The 17,995-nt window shown below is 36.6% G+C and overlaps 1 protein-coding gene across 16 annotated transcripts in view; it reads right to left on the bottom strand.

Moving 5' to 3' along the window:
* The window catches only part of mbnl2 (muscleblind-like splicing regulator 2), a 91,338-nt gene that overhangs the window by 57,895 nt on the left and 15,448 nt on the right, over positions 1-17,995 (bottom strand). For 15 of the 16 annotated variants that reach the window (XM_088603889.1, XM_088603899.1, XM_088603925.1 and 12 more), the window contains exon 2: positions 9,587-10,452. In XM_088603889.1, coding sequence (XP_088460015.1) covers positions 9,587-9,760 — 174 coding nt within the window. In that variant the 5' untranslated portion in view covers positions 9,761-10,452. The remainder of the gene's footprint in view (positions 1-9,586; positions 10,453-17,995) is intronic. The other variant, XM_088603916.1, reaches the window with a different exon arrangement.

The following is a 17,995-nucleotide window of genomic DNA, read 5'->3' as shown; positions in this document are numbered from 1 at the left end:
TACATTCATGGTATCCTTGAAAGAGTCAGAAAATTAAAAAAAAACAATCAGTGGAGGTTTTTAAATGGTTGCTGCTGAGCTTCCAGTAGGTAAACACAGAGGATCAAAAAGATATTTCTGGTGAATTACTCTGGTTAATCATAATAAAGAATAAACATTCAGCACATGGGATAAAATACAAGGAAAAGAGGTAGGAAAGGGCAGAGGGACAGAAGGAGATAAAGTAACAAGTTAGGAAGACAGAGACAGAGAGAAACTGCCCCATCACCAGTCTCTTGCTCTGACCTGTTGTGGTAAAGCTTAGAGACGAGATTCTGGAGAAGTAATCTGAGCTTTATTTAAGAGAGTTTGACATATTGTGAAATCCTCAGGCTAAAGATGTTCTCTCCTAATTTGATGGTGCAATATTTTTACAATATGGAGACACACTTCCATTCACTTTTGGGTATCCAGGTTATAGGAAGGGACACAGGCTATATCTCTTATTAGCCTATCAACATATTGTATAGTGTCTCAGATTACAGGGTTAGCATTCCTAGATCTTTTGGGACAAAAGGGAGTATTTTACTATATACTGTAACATCCTGCTTCACCAACTCACTTATTTAGATGTAGAAAAAGTGAATACATGGTTACTGGATTGTTCACCTACATTTTAACCTTTTGAAGAAAAATGCTATAGTGATGTCTGCTGTACAGGTATAGTCATTTTTTATGGCATCTTATAATTTTTCCTTACAGTCAATAGTCCCACTTTGTTTCCAATAATTGGGATTCTAACATGGCAATCTTTTATATCTCGAAACACTTCCACCAGAGAGGTACGCTGACAATTTTTTCTGTGTGACATCAACAAACAGCTGGACAAGACTGTCGATAAATCAAGAGCAGACAGATTAACTGCAACACCAGATATCCTCTTCTGAGTCAGCACCGTATTCTCCCTTCACTGTTGCTTTAGGTATTCCACAAATACAGCCTCTCCCCTGCCTTAAGTGGTAGGAGCACAGGAAATCTATGCCTTGTGAGCCACTGTGACTAACAATGTATTTTCCCATAAATTCAAAATCACAATACTCCCAATACCAGTGGAGTTCACAAGGTCAGCAAGCAGCAGCTTCACTAAGTCATGCTAATTGATCTGGTTGGGAGTCAGCATCAAAACAGAAGGAAAATTTCCGCCAGTTTCATCCATGTGGGCTTTTAGTTGGAGTCACAAGAGTGTGGATCACCATCGCCTCGTTCCAAAGCAGTAAAGTGAAATCACATGGAAAAAATTAAGTCTGGCATTTTTAAAGAGGGAATGTCAGGAATGAGAAGCGGCTGTTCAACTCATCAAAGCAGATTCCCCTGGTAGCTCAACATGAAGCTCAAATCAGTGTCTGATTGTTTTATAAATGACTTCAGGGCATTTTTCCTATTGTACTGTGGGTGAAATATTCACCACTGCTATGTGGTGGCAGTTATGGATGTACAGTATCTTCCCCAAATTTGCTTGGTAAAAAATAAAAGATAAAATAATAAAATAAAATAAAAGAGAAATTCACAGTAAGAGACTTCTACTTTTTCAAAATCAAAACTACGGTTTTGTGGGACAAATTACATGTACTGTATATTTATAAATTCCTCATTCTGAACAAAATTTAAGGTCTCGTATTTGGTCAATTTTTATGCAATGAACTTTCAAAAATGACTGCATTATATCTTCTTAAAAACATTATTTTCCATAGTGCTCCAATTACAGTACCTTACCTCTTTAATTCCACAATTTGTGCAAAAAAGCATATTCCTGCATTCTATAGCTCTGTTGAATTTGTTGGAATATTCCTGCATTGCGGCTACACTATTATGGTTTCCTGTGGGTGTTAATTTCAAGTTATGGAGAGTTATAGTTATTATCTGAATTTCAAATGGATCTCAATACACTGTTTTATGAAATTATATTATGAGCTTGGCAGATTCTGTCAACTCAAAGTTAAAACAATGGAGAAAAACAAGGCCAATCATGACCCAATTCAATGACGGGTACTAAGTAAAAACACAGAGCGAATATTGAAAGATATTCAATGTGAGACATTCAAATCAAGTTCCAGAGCTAAATGTATTCTGACTGCTTTACAAATAATTGTGAACATTTACAGATAAAAAACAACCATAAGACAGTATAGGGGTGGAAAACAGTGATAAATAATAACATGGTACTTATTTAAATCTTGCTTTGGAAAACAAAAGGGTAACTGTGTTAAAAAAAACAACCAAAACTCTGCGCAATGACAAGGCTCTTGTGTCTCTTCTCAATCCGAGCAATGAAAAAACTGCGTTTGGATTGGCCTGCCTGAATCAAGTCGTGGAAAACCAGCGTCATTTACATAGCTCTCTTACACCACAGGAAAGAGAGGAATCATTTAAAAACGACAGTGATGAAAATACAGGCCCGGTTCCCACCAGACACAAATGTACAAATGCCCAAAAAAGTGAGCACAAATGCAAATAAGTGGACAATTTGGAAAGAAGCACAGAAAACAGTATTCAAGTGAGCAGGTCTTATAACAACACAAAAATGTGTGTATATATATATAAGCCTACAGAAAAGTCAAGGATGATCTGTCTAGTCTCCCTGGAATTCTTTTTCACAGAGGACAGTGGTTCACAAATCATTTAATGTTCCTTTTAACATCAGATGACTTAGTTGCAGCCACCAAGGGAACACAGTGCCTGGAAAGAGCTACACTTATAATGTCGTCGTTCTCCTTGTTCTGCGTGCTTCACACTCAGCACAAGAGGCTTACAGACTGTTTGGATTTCTTCACTTTGCCCCGTTGGTAAGGATTACTAGGCTTGTACTATGCTGACTGAAACATTTCTGAAAAAACAATTACGAAACCAAAATCCTAAGTGCATATTAAGTAAAAACTGATTCATACCATGACATGAAAATGCATCTCTGTTTTTGTCCTTTTCACTGCAACTCATAAAAATATGAATGCAGATGCAAAACAGTAGAGCGAACAGTTCTATACAACTCCTTTCCTAACATGTCAGTAGGGCTTACAATCAATCAAGACTGCCAGTTGTGGGCAGGAATAAGCAATTATTGAAGTACTATCAACAGTTTGGTCAAGATTTTGCATGATAAGTATGGATCTCGAATGCATAATTCTTTAAGTGCTATTCAAAGCCATTTTACAATTATGACAGAAATACCAATTGTAGCTTTGCAAATGAGTGAGAAACAACAAACAGATTTCAATGCAGTAGAATCGTAATAGGCGCTCCCAGAAAGACGAGTGTCATATTATTAAAATAATATGGAAAGCGGTGTGTGTTACTTGAGGATGAATGCAGAAGGATTCATCAATTCTCTCTTCTTCATCACTTCGGTGCCATCTATTTAGGCTTTTCTGTTTTTTTAGATGTACATCTTTATTGTTCTTTTTCATACCACTGGCTTACACCAATAAATCCTCATCTCAGTTTTTGTTGCGGTTTTTGTGTAGCAATTTTGCTCTCCAGATCCAGTTTTGCTACTGTAATAAACTTATCAGATGATAAAGGATACTACATAACGCAGGATCAGATATGACAGGTCCTACCATATACTTTTTAGATTAAGTGCTGGTCCTGGGCTGGTGACTTGAAATGAAAAGCAAAGGTCAGTTTTGACCTGGCATGTGTGTGCATTCATCCAAGCATTGAGCACAGCAAAGAATCAGAAGTAAGGCAGAAAAAAACAAAAACAAAAAGAGACTGAGTATATAACATTACCCCTTGTATAGAACAGCACAGAAAAATACACTCACTTAGTAAAAACATTTAATGTATATGCAATACATTAAATATTGTATCCCAATACCTTTTACCAATTTTAAACTCAGAATACGAATGTTTGTACATATAGTAATGTTACTTTGATTACTTCTTTAATAAGAAATTACATTAATATATAATTCAGGTATGACTTAAAAGTAAACAATTCACTTCTATAGAGGGGAAATAAATATATACTGATGTTACGGTGTTATTTCCTCACACTTGGCCAGGGCTATCAAATCCTGGTCCTGGAGGACTGATGTGTCTCTTTGATTTCTTTCTAATTCAGCTTTTAACATAAATAAATCAGCTGTTGGTTTACTTTGACAAGTTTGACCACTTCTCCCAGCTCTTCAAGTGCGGAAGTTTTAATCACACCCAGAAAACCTGCTGACACACCAGCTCTCTGGAACCAGGACTGGACACCTCTGCCCTAGGTCCTGATTATGGTCACTATTTACCCAACACAACCACCCCAAACACCGCACATCCCCAGGGGACAGGGAGAAACCACCTTAAACAGCTCCACGACAAAAATATTTTCCTCTTTTGTTTTCAGGTTTGTTTAATTTTTTTTGCTTTCACAACAGGATTATTACTCTCACAAAGAGTACTCCTCTCCTTTTGCACAGCTCCACCACCACCCGGCACTCCTCTCCTTTTGCACAGCTCCACCTATTCTCAGGAATGGACTGAGGTTAAGGGATGATCATGTATTAAACAAAATGAGTTTGTGATTAAACTGTTTAAATCATTACATATCTACAGTATGATTCTGTCTTATTTTGTCAAAAATTGTGAGGCTTCTTTTTTATTTAAAATAATTCCTAGAGGTGTGTATTATTGAAAGAAAATTTGCATTGTATATTAGTTATTATCATAATTATACAAGAGTTCTCTATTATACAAAAAAGTAGAAAAATACAGAAAGTGCTTAGAAAATAAATGCTGAAGCAAACCCTTTCAGAACTTTTCAAAACCTCTTTTTAAGGTATGGCGACTGAAAACCAGGATTTAAGTGCAGTCTCACAGCTTCTGAGGAACTGATGTCAGCTTGGGTGTTTTAGCACTGAAATTCCAGTTAAATTAAATCACCCTCACAAATGACACTGCTTAAAAAATCAAATGCAGGACGAATTTCTTAGAATGCAAGGGTATTAAAATTTGCTTCAAATCTAAAGCCGCGGAGAGTTTTTTAAGGCAACTCAAGCAGCAGGAGAGTACTAGCAAATGGATTTAAGAAAAAAAATATCTCTGTTCTTGGGCACTTCTGCTTTTCAGCAAATCCTGCACCCACTCGGGCTTATCAGCAAAGCTCTCCCCTGCTCAAGTGATGAGGCACAGAGATAAGTCACAGAGGACGTGTCAGTAACACAGAGGACACTTGAGGAAAAGCATTAAGAAACACAACAGGCCATACAGCAAACAGCACCCTGGTATCATCACATGACTCTGGTATTTGTATGTGCTCCAGCCAGATACGCTCTCCCCACTAATTCTATTAGCTGTCACAACAAAAAAGAGCTCTCTTCCACACACAGACCTTGCTGCTAGGATTTATAAGTATCATCACCGCGCTGTCCAACCCAACCACCCCTTTCTGAAAAAGTCACATGATAGTTCTAATAAAAACAGCTGTCATGGACTTTTGTCCATTTTTAAAGCAGCTCTCAATTTTCTGTGAGAAAAACATACCACAACCATTCTTTGATTAAGTGTTTAGTTTTATTTTAGTTTATGTATTGTCAGTTTTCTCTGCTTCTGAACAACACCATGCAATTTGACAAAAGCTTGATGAAGGAGTGGACCTTTCCAAATAGAGAACATTACAATAAGCACAATTTAAGAAAGCAATGCACCATACAACAAAAATGTTTTTAATATTATTAAAAAATAAAATAAACAAAGCAATATTGTGGATTTAAAAAAAAATAGAAGAATGTTACATAATCAAAATAAATTTAGATTTTTTTTTCTGAAATCTTAATTTTGGTGTCTCAGTCTTAATTACACAGAGTACAAATACAAAGTACAAGTCCTTTTATATTGGTTCGTTTTTTGAACCATCAGTGCTGGACTACTGATTTACTATTTTGACCAGTGCAATACCTGATTGATACTCCCAACATTCACTTGGATACAACCAAATGGAAACTACAGTACAATTAGGATCATAGACCACGCTGTACACAGAGCAAAGTACTGTTTTTAACAAAACAGCAAAAACAAATTTTGGAATATTTACACAGCAGCTTTCAAAACAAACAGTCAAGGTTTCCCTAGGGAAGTCACCACATCTCATGACATGAGGCGATCTGGCTGACCTTCAGAAAACCCATTTCCTAACAGTGCATGCTTAGTTTCAGTGCTGAATTATTGAGCTAGATGTTATTTTTTCATGAGTAGTCGTCAACAAACAAGAGGTTTGAGCTGTGTCAGTGTGTGAAATGCAAAGGAACAGAGTGAAATTCTATGCTGAAAAGTAAAAAACCTTCAGGTGTTCTCCTTCAGTCAAAATGTTGTATTTGTTCTACTAAGAAGTGGAGAAATGCGATGTGGTCAGATAAATCATCTTTCATCGTGTTCTCCACAAATGGATGGGTGCATGTGTGGGGCTAACCTAAAGAAGTCCACTCCTGAGTGCTCAGTGAAATGTGCTGGTGGCTCTGTAACATTGTGTGTCCCAAACCACGCTCACACTTTAGTTCAATGCTAATTGCATCTCAGATGAAACTGGGTTATCACTGTCACCTCATGTTGCACGTTTCTTTTCTGCCAGTAGGGGTGTCTTCCAAGATGCTGGAAATAGTAGGGGTGTTATCGCGGTGTCCTTAACAAATTTCCCCCAGCCATTACCAGTCATTGTCTCCTAATAATCCCCATCTATGAATTAGCTTCATTACTCTATTGTGCTCCCCACAAGGAATATTATTATTATTATTAATAATGATAATGATAATTATAATAATTATTATTATTATTACACAGATAGGCAGCACATACAGACTTTACTGGCTGCAAGTGGTGGCTCAACAGCTTATTCAGTAACTATACAATTGGTGTTTCCATTTTTTTGTACACTGCTTATACAACAGCTTGCCATCATCAGTTTAGGAACTGATTTGAAAAAAGAATTGGAATTGTGGAAGGATTTGAAAAAAGATTTTGGAATTGACCACTTTAAACTGCATGGGCTTAGCCCTGCACTGACAAAAAACTGCAGAAAAATAATCTGACAATGTTAAATGGCCGGCCAGATAAAGATTTCCAGCTCTCCTTCCTCAACAGCCAGCGCCAGAAAAACACTCCCAATACTATCTGACTATTGACTTGTGGAAAAAACTCTACTAAGGAATACTATGTTCTTATTTGATTTTTCTTTAAACCCTCCCTTACACTCAATGAAACACTAAATGAAAACGAGAACTGTTCTGTAGTTATTTGCTCTCGTTATGAAGTGCACATTGTGGCACCCAGTCTACTGTTGGGTAAGGTTTAAGACTTGTTCTTTGGATCAGGAAATCCAAAGAAATCCAAAGAAATTACCTATTCACAGGAGCCAGGATATAGAAGGAAAAGGCAATGGGTCCCCCCCCCCCCCAAGAAAAAGGCTGAATCGAAGACTGGAGATGTTAAAAGGAGATCATGACAAGAAACAAAATCAGGGACACTCTGAAGGCAAACATTATTTGGCTGCAAATATAAGAAAGAATATGACGCAAGATAAGCATTTAATGTTGTCTTTTACAATTTTACTTTCTCATGGAATTCATACAATGCATATTTTTGACCCCAAATAAATGTGTTTCTGGATGATCTGTAGTGCTTTCAAAGCTTTGATTCAGAAGGTCTCCTTCAGATCAGAAAACATTTACTGATAATGTTGTGGGACAGCTTTTATAAAGTGCACATTTTGAGGGTAATTAAGTGTAGTTAGTGGTCATCAAGGTTAACAGGAAGGATGACACAGCACAGTTGCAGGCAGACATTAAACTATTAAGTGGTCAATGTTTCTTGACACAGCCAAGCAGCAACAACTACATGGCACTCAATCACCAGATGCTCCGACAGCTACACACAGAAGGACTAACACAAGAAGTCAGTTTTCCAAGGGAATGTTTCAGATATGTTCAACAGCATGTGTCTGAATGTATATCCAAGAGACACTACATATTCAAAAACGCGTGTGAAAAAGGTAGCCAAGGCTAAACATACCGGATGGTAGAATACTGCTGAAAGGGTGCAGATCTGACTATACAGTTCTTGATACCCAGTCAAGAATCCTAGCCACCAGCAGTTAACAGGACAATGATCCAAGAGGTGAAGCTGTAACCAAAGCCTACTGCTAATGTGTGGCAGAGTAGGTCACTGCAAAAATAAAGTATTCATGGTCTTCTGGTAGATGACTAGTGACTACAATTTGCAACAGCAGAAACAGTTCTGTATATAAGCATGCTTGCACATACGATTCTTTAACTAAGATTATTTAAGGTGACCAGAATGTCAAAGTTCAAACCCATTACACACAGATTGAATCTGACCCTTTTCCTGATGTTTAAACATAACTGTTCCTTTGTGGATACTTTCACCTAACACTAATGTAAGCTACCTATTTACCCTAACAAATCATATTCATTGCACTGCTGTGTTTATCTTCCTTGATACATTGGCACTTTAAAAATGTCTTTAATGGACAGAAGTTTGCAATACAAGTTCACACTACATTAAGCACAGCTCTGCAATGATGACTCTATTCCAGACTCCTTATCAGTGAAACATGTATAACTGAAGACATATGGTAATGAATAGTTAATAAATTCAGTAAAGAAGCTATATATGAATTATCATGGCTATGTGGTACACCATACTGTCCTGGGTTATGGAAATGTGATATATGTGTCTTTCAAGGTACTAGCTGCCAGTATTACTAATTGTCCAAGACAATGTTCCAACAATCGTCAATTAGATTCCCTTTCAACAGCTCTTACCATAACCTTCAGAAATATGGGATTGCTGCTTTACCATCACTAAACCATCACTATCTCTTAATGACATAAACCACATATCTATGGATGTGAGGCAGTTTATCTGGAACTCCTCATTTAACATAGAAGAGAAATATCTGACGTCTACACAGTCTAGTCCTAAGAATGAATCTGAAATGACTGTAACTGTCTCTAATATTTACAGAGCTTCTGTACATTTCCTTTCTTAAGGCTGTACTTTGCTAACCTTGATAGACAACCTTGAAAACAAAACAAAGCATTCACATTTTTGTCAGAAATGGACTCATACAAAAACATTTGATAGATAATGATTTGTCATATTTTTTGTCCATTACGTTGTTAGCCTGTTGAAATGATGCTTTATCAAGCATATTAAATCATATTAATACTTCTTAAATATAGTTCAAATATTTACAAAAGTCATAGTGTTGGTTGATATTGCTTTTCGCATTAAAACAAGAATACAAGTGAACAAAAAAATCCATTTAAAAAGGTAGTATACAGACACAGAAAAAAAGTTCTTTACCAATGAGACTATGCAAAAAATAGAGCTAAGCACTATACTGGTCTCCTCATTCATTTTTGGCAGCATATTTTCATTACTGCTTTCGAGTTCCAAGCCGCAGTGAAGAGCTGGAAACAGCTTCAGCAAGGTCAGACTACCCATGATTTTATCTGTTAGGCCCTTGCCAATTTCTCTGAATCATTTCGAAAATACTCGCAAGTATCAATGAGTTTCAAAAATAAAAACAGCGTTTGACATTCCTTACCTTTAGTGAGTCAAAACAGGCAATAACTCTTCCATTTTCCACCTGGCAGCTCTTGGGTGGGTGTGCAAATTTGCATTCCTCATCAGGACGTGAGCAAGTTCCCCTCTGAAACTGTCGGCACACTTCCAGTGTCAGCCATTTTGTATCTCGTATTGAAGTAATGTTTAAAGCCATACCAAACTCTTAAAACTGAAACAGAGGATTGACGGGTGAAAACTGTGTTTTGCTTTAAAAAAAAGCAATAAATTAGATGAAAAGTCTACTTACAAAACACTGTCGATGCTAAGAGCAAAAGAAAGTTCAATATAACTTTTGGCCAAGGTTTTTCCTAAGGTCCCCAAACACAGACGGTAGACTGATACACCCACACAGCCGCAGCATGGGGAACAGACGATTTATCAGCAAGCAGTCACTCATCAATCAGTTTGTCCCAATTGTAAGCTTCTGGCAGCAAAAAGGTACATGCTCAGTGGCACGCTGAGTTGACAAGCCTGTCCGAGTTTCTTGATTGTTCCGCTGACACAAACGCTCTAAATAAAGTTATTTCAATGCAATGGCACTCCTTGATAGAATATTAATTGTGTGCAGACTGCTTGCTGGTATTGATTAAATTTTGAAACGAAGTCAGCTCTTTGTGCTTTGGCAGCCTCTTCCTCCTCGCAGTAAATCTTTCCACTTCTTTTGAAATGCTGGAGCCAGGCTGAAATGAAATGCAGGGCAAATTGTTGCAGTTGAGGTATCTTCTGTCACAGCTCGTGCGTGGGGGACCGTCTTAATGAGGGAGAGCAGGCATTAAAGAGACACACAGACAGTCCAAGCAGCTTCAAGTAGGGATGTTGTTTGAAAAGGCACTTTCTGTCAGAGATCTGTTAAGAGCAGAAGAGAAAAAAGTAAACATTAAATTTTAAAGAGTATTTTTTAAATGACGGAGTATAGATTGTTTGCTATCAGCACAGTAAATTCATAAAGCCAACTGTATTCCAACGGTTTTGGAAAGCTGTCACAATAATAATGCTGAATCTAATGTAAGACAATTAAGTACAAATATTTTAACAGAATTGCTTTGTTCTATTCTAATAAATATCAAATGTATTAATTGAATCAATTATGAAGTATCTTCTCATGATCCAAGCAAAACTACAGTAGAACAAAGCAAAACAGCAAAATTTAAAGAATAATACAATATGACAGTATTTCTAGATGTGAATTCCTCTTGAATCATGTTTAAACAGTTTAGATTTAAATAAAAACGGCCTTGGAAAATATCATCTCTAGTATGCGGGACAGACCAAAAACCTTTTTTTTCTTTGCATTAAATCCTCATGTTTTGCCATCTGTTTCTCTGAGAATCATGCTTATTAAGGATTTTTTTATCTACCCAGCAAGAGGTTAAAAGTCATTCTTTATTGTTCCTATGTTACATTGTGTTAAGATTGCAACATTTCAGTATACAACATAGAAAGCACAGTACAGTGCTTGCCCTGTACAATAAAACAGCATAATGTAGTGAGCCGTTGCAGAATAAAACAAGGGTCAGCCTCCCAAGCGAAGTTATGCATGATGGGAGGAATATCCAAACACTTATTGCAGCAGTTTTCTAGGCAGCGATCCAACAGCCTAAAAAAGACCGAGACAGAAGCATGTGCCAGACATGATTATTATGCTTACTGGTCCCAGTAAACATAATAAACCTGACGTGACCAGTGGAAATTAAATATACATTCACGACACAGAAGGACCTGAGTCTGAATTAACAAGAAAAACTTCCTTCTTTCTTCTAACACAGAACATGTCCCTTTGCCCTATTCTGTCTCACAAAACAAAGAACAATGCGTTAACTGTTCATTATAAGCAGGTACAAAAGGTATAGCCACTGGTTTTGTCAATCAATTCCGACAATTTGATGGACAAAAAGCTTTCTCTCCTGTAAGGCTTTTATCGGAACTTCTGCCGATATCTCCACCGTGAGCAGAAAGACGAGGGGGAAAGGAATAGCGGGCGAGGGTGAGGTCAGCAGACACAAGGCAGGTCTTTAAAACATGTGGCTGCTATTAAGTTTTTATTTTGCAGTTCATCCGAAGTGTTTCTGTAGAAAAGACAGGGATACAGTCAGCACAGAGACCTCAAGCAATTTCTGACTTCAAATTTTAAAAAAGCAAACTCTTTAAGCAGGGACAACCTTCATACAGTATAGCCGCAACTGGACAATAATATCTGTTGTAGGATTAGTTAAGCGTGTATAATTGTTTCTGCTTTTGCCATTTAGATTATTTTCATCCATCCATCACCCATTCATCCACTTTCTAGCCATATCTTAAACCAGAACAGGGGCACCGGGGTGGCCAGAGCAGGGGACACCTTCAATGGGAACACAAACAAACTCCACACAGATAGCACCCAGGCCTGGAAAAAAACGCACAGCCCCAGGACCACTGTACCACCGTGTCGCCTGAACATTATTTTCAAATAATTACATTATTTTTTTAACAGAACTGCACTAATGTAGTGTTTTTAACAATGTCCCAAATTAAACAGTAAATAAGAGACTATAATCTTATTTACCTTGGTAATCTGGTTTCATTAACTGTAGCTTTCACTGTTTCACTCTTCAATGTCATTTGTGTTGCTAAGGGCATTTATTTCTCCAAATGAAATGTGATGCATAGCAACAGCAAAAGAAAATCTATATTAAGAAACTTTATTATGCCCTATTCTGTGTCGATCAAGTAACTGCTATTTAGTTTCTCTCAAAAGATACTAGAAAAATTAGTAGACTGATATTTCCACCTACCTAACCTCCCTGAAACAGAAACAAAAGTCTACAGGTGAACTACTGTAGATTTCTGGAAGTAATAATAATAATAATAATAATAATAATAATAATAATAATAATAATAATAATAATCCCTTATACTTATATAGCGCTTGTCTGGACACTCCACTCAAAGCTCTTTACAGGTAATGGAGACTCTCCTCCATTACCATCAATTTGTAGCACCACCTAGATGATGCAACGGCAGCCAAAGTGCCCCAGTAGGCTCACCACACATCAGCTATCAGGAGGGAGGAGTGATTAAGTCATAAAGCCAAGGGGAAATTTGGCCAGGACAGCAGGGTAACACCCCTACTCTGTTCGAGAAACATCCAAGATTTTTAATGACCACGGAGAGTCAGGACTTTTACGTCTTATCCGAAGAAGGTGCCTTTTTAATAACAATACAGTGTCCCCATCAGTATTCAGGGGCATTAGGACCCACACAGACTGCATAGTGAGCTCTCTCTACTGTTCCCACTAACACCTCTTCCAGCAGCAACCTTCACTTTCCCAGGAGACCAGGCTCACACCTGCTTAGCTTCAGTGGGTTGCCAGTTGTGAGTTGCAGGTATTTCTCTTGAACTTCTAGATATTGTGTGCCATTAAACGTGACCTTCTTAAATTTATATTAAAAAGTTCATTAGTATTTCCCATGGAAAATTATCATCTTGATAATCATTTGGCCAAACTGAAACTGCAATGATTTCAAATAAATTATTTTCAAGCCAGAGAAAATAAAAAGTTTATTTTCAAAGAAAATTAATCTAGAATGACCTTTAACATCTGCCTCTTATTATGCAAGTCTTTAAGTATAAGGATTGTAAAACAATATGGAAGCCATTAATTAAACCATTAAGTTTTCACCAATTTACAAATTCCTAATTTAGCTACAATAGATTATGGATTTACTGTTTGTAAGTTCACAAAAACATAATTTAATTTCAATGTTTTCAAATAGTTTCTGATGTGTATAGTTAAACCTCTGACAATAATGACATTATTAAACAAGAGCACAGTTCCTCCATCAGCTGTGTTGTCAGGCTTCAATTCAAACACTTCTTCTCCGAAACAATTAGAGGAAGGGAGTACAGCTTTAGAAACAGAAACGAACCTTGTTATTAAACAATGAAATGATTATTTTCAAGATAAATTTCCATAATCATTTGGTGAATTAGCATAGCATTTCTGTCATGTATCATTCTCTGTTCAAACATTAACAACATACATATTGTCTGTCCAAGTCCTTGGGTAGCACTGGAATGCAAATAGGGTTCAGCGCTTACAATGGCTTGTCTATGCTTTTCCATGCGTGGAAATGACTTCTTCAGCTCTGAGCAGTAATGGGAAGTGGATGACACATACAGAGAACACAGACATTGGACCACAGAAAAGACTGCTGTTTGACATAGAAATATTGATTCTGTATTACGAACCACTTATGAGTGGACTTGTACTCAAAAGGATAATCCTTCATTTAAACCAACAACACAAATTTGGCATAATTTGTTGTTTCCAAAAGTAAACCTAAACTTTAGCCTTTATGCATTTCCTATTTTTACAGTAATAATTAATGTTCCAGACTTTTTTCTGGCTATGCCAGAAACATGGTAGTTCTTTTTAATGTGAATACTGATGTGAATTTTTAATAGTTCTATTAGTTCTTTTTAATGTGAATAGTTCTTTTTAATATCTGATTCATCCGTATTATCCATAAATAATAATTCATCTGTGATATTTTAATCTTAATATGATGTCTTATTAATGTGATAATTACGATCATATTGTGAATGAGCAACAATTCACCAGATGCAAGAAAACACAACAACAAAAAAGACAGAATGCCACCTGTCAATCATTGTTCAGATCAAATGTTGAGGTGCTAAACTGTGAATTTGAAGGAGCCTATACGTACATAGGTTTTTCTCCTTAATATCCAAACCTACAATGAAACTGAGAGCATAAAAAATGCTTTAACAGTGATAACTCACAGCTGGGATAATGTCCCTCCTTGAATAACTTCGAAGTGAACACTGCATCGGCTATTCTGCGATTGTAATACTTATTATTAATAATATATGATTAATAAATATAAATATTTAATATTATTATTATTATTATTATTATTATTATTATTATTATTATTATTATTATTATGTATAAAGCGACTTTCAAAACCCAAGGATGGTGTACATCTTGAATAAAGAAAAAGACTAGAAAAGTACAATAAAGAGTAAATGAAAACAAAAAAAGAATACAGGTTTTTACAAACTGACTGCAGTAGGCAATCAGATGTAAACACTGGTAAAAGGGTAAGTCTTAAGTTTAGATTTGGAGAGAGTTACAGAAGTTGTCTCTCTTAAAGCCTGAGGAATGTCATTCCATAACACTGGAGCAGGAACAGAGACATTACAGTCACCAAACGTCTGTGATTTAGTCCTGAGTACAGTAAGTAGAGGACAAGCCTGAAGTGAACGGAGCCCATGGGAGGGAGTGTAAACATGGAGGAGTTCAGAGATGTATGATGAGCCAGACTGTTTATAGCCTTGAAAGCCAGCTAGAAGATCTTGTATTGAAAATGTAGAGACTTCAATGTAGGAGTGATATGCTGCCAGGGTCTGGTGTGAGCTAGTAGTATAGCTTCAGAGTTTTATTGCAGCTTTCTGAGAAAAGAGTTAGGGAGCCCATACAGTAAAGAGTTGGAAAACCTTTTTTTTTCAAGCCTTGGTGTTATAAATGCATGGATCAGGCACTTAGCATCGATACAAATTGCCTAATGTGGGCAATAGGTCTTAATCAAATTTTTCACAAGGCTCAAAAGCGAGGAGAGGATCAAGTGTGACTCCCTGATTCCTGACTATAGCTGACGCATGAATGGGGAAGCCATTCTGTGAAATTCTTAAATTTATCCAACTGAGATTTGCTGCCACCAGTAGAATATCTGTTTTTGTCACTATTGAGCTTCAGGGAAATTGATGTTAACCAGTTTGTTGTCACACATACAAGAGATTCCCCATGGGAAAATGTTTTAACATAAATCTGTGTATAATCTGCATAACAGTGAAACTGATGACCATGTCCGTGTATAATCTGGCAGAGAGGCAGCATATAAATAATAAAAAGTAAAGGGACCAAGACTGAACCCTGAGGCACACCAGGATTGACTGGGGCCATGGGGAGATTTAGGAGGACCAAGGGAGATAACATTCCTCCATTTTTATGGCATTCCCCTATTCTGCTTCTTCATGTTACAGGACTTTTTTCCTGAGCAGAAAGTCACTGGGCACAATATCAAGTGAAAGATGACTGAATGTGTGTTTTTTAGGTTTTCTAAAACAAAAACTAAACAAATCATTTTCTAATTTCATATTGCGCAAATGCCTGGGGCTCACGACACATGACTCCAGTTGTGGTCATCTACCACTCAGTAGAGCCTCCACTGGCATGCCCTGCCACTTAAATATTTCCTTATGTCTCTATCAATTGCACTTTGATTTATGCCTCCTCTGGCATGAGAATCAAGCCTGGTGCTTCACTCAGGCCTCCAATTTTAACAATAATCTTTATTTAAGATCTTTAAAGCAAACATTTCTATTTGCTTGCTGCCTTTTTGTGCTTTTAATATCATACAGAAGAATAACTAGTGGACCTGAAGTGAACAAAAAGCATACTGTGATGAGATCCCTCTCCTGTCGGTTTCCCGTTAAGGTAACTCTTATTCTTTTAATTACCCACATGCAGTGCAATGAAATGGTAGATTCTGTGTAAGCAAAATCCTAGCAATGGGGTAGCAGTTTACCTGTGAACTGAGCTTATGAAACCAGGATGCAAAGACAGACAATCTCACTAACATGTGAGGTCCTTCAGTGAGATATCAGAAGAACAGAAGATAAAAACGATCATTTTTCTAAATTTTCACAGATTTCAAAGTCTTATATTCAGATCCATTTGTGAAACTGTACTACGGGCCCTAGTACTTGGCTGAAGCAGTCTTTTCTAAATCTGGTATGTAAGGAAAGCAAAACAGTATTTCCAAATGTCAGCACCCATAGTCAGTAATTTGAACCTTGTGCTATTGCCCCAGCCAACTAGACAGTTACTTTTGTCAAACTGAAACTTCTAAACTAAGTATAGCCTGATAGCACAGCAGGACTAAAGGAGCAAAAAGCATGTTGTAAAAAAGAAAACAGGAATATGTGTAACGTTGTTTAAGAGAAAACATTTGTGATGGTTTGTAGTCTCCTTTCATACAATCAAATGTGACAATAAAACTCCATTCCACGCACAATAGGGGAATACTGGGAATGACGTGATACACACAAAATTAATTATGGACCCTTTTGCAATTAAGAAATAAAATAACTTTCCTAATTTCCCAACTATGATCATATAGTCTCTGAGGCATGACTTAATTTCTTGTTTGACTCAAGGGAGAATCAACTGCTGACAGAAATCCAGGTACGAACCATCTCTAATGTGACCTTTTGCAATTAAACTGGCTATATTTTTAGATCTCAGAGAAAAAAAGAGAAAAATGAATGATTGATTCAAAGGGTGAGCATTAGAGAAAATAATGAGATAAGGGTATATGATATTAATCCAGTACCATTCAGATTCATTAAAGAGTCTTATAGTATGGCAGAGAAAAAAAACTGTGATAACAATTATTGACTTCTAGCCTCTTCATTAATTAAATCTTTGTGACAGAGAAAATGACAATAACCTCACCTTAAAATTCAAATAGTGTTCATCCAAAGCAGCTTTAGCTTCTTATTATGGGTCAGAATAAAGAGAAAGAAAATATGAGCTGCTTAGCTACAAGTTTCAACATGTGGCTTTGAAACGTGTAGATTCCTTCTGGGTTATTCTGTGTATAACATGCCTGGGTTCTTTTCGACTGTGGAGCAGTAGTGAAAAATGTTTAAGGAGAAAAAAGTTTGTGTTTGTGAGAAAATATATGGGTAGCATACAATGTAATTGAATTTATTTACAGTATATACAGTATCTGAATGGTACTTTATGTTTGTCCCTGGGTAAACTAACGCATGGCATATCGAAACAAAAATAAAACCAAATAGTTTTACAGTCTTTAAGATACAGCTCTGGGCAGTGGAATAACAGCCACTTAAGTAAGCCTTGATGGTTTAATGGATTTCCTAATTTCATTTCTCTAATGTAGAAACACTGCAAAAAGAAACTGTATAACATGTCTCACCATATAAAAATTTTGAAGCAGCTACAGTTTTTTACAACATTCAGCTGAACACTCGTTAACTGCTACTGAAACTTTTTTGTGCTTTTATTTGATGTTTCATTCACAAAACACTAACTTAAATAAAGAACAATGGAACATCATTATTCATATTACCTCCCTCTATTCAAATTATTAGTCTGTAACATCGGAATGTGGTTTTTTTAAACTGGACAGACCCTGCAGCATATTTCAGACGTGATTTACTGTTTTTTTGCTACTGAAAACAGCAGTATTTCTAACATTTCTAACATTTTTAAAGATGTTCAACCTAGTGATTGCTGAAATCTTTTTTCCCCAGTGGTCTGAAAAACTGTTTTTGCTGCCAGAGTTGCTGTTAGAGATT

The sequence above is a fragment of the Lepisosteus platostomus genome, chromosome 2, assembly GCF_059453375.1.
Source record: "Lepisosteus platostomus isolate fLepPlt1 chromosome 2, fLepPlt1.hap1, whole genome shotgun sequence".
Classification (NCBI taxonomy): domain Eukaryota; kingdom Metazoa; phylum Chordata; class Actinopteri; order Semionotiformes; family Lepisosteidae; genus Lepisosteus; species Lepisosteus platostomus.
The sequence above is the reverse complement of the archived record's forward strand: the minus strand, read 5'-3'. Positions and strand labels throughout refer to the sequence as shown.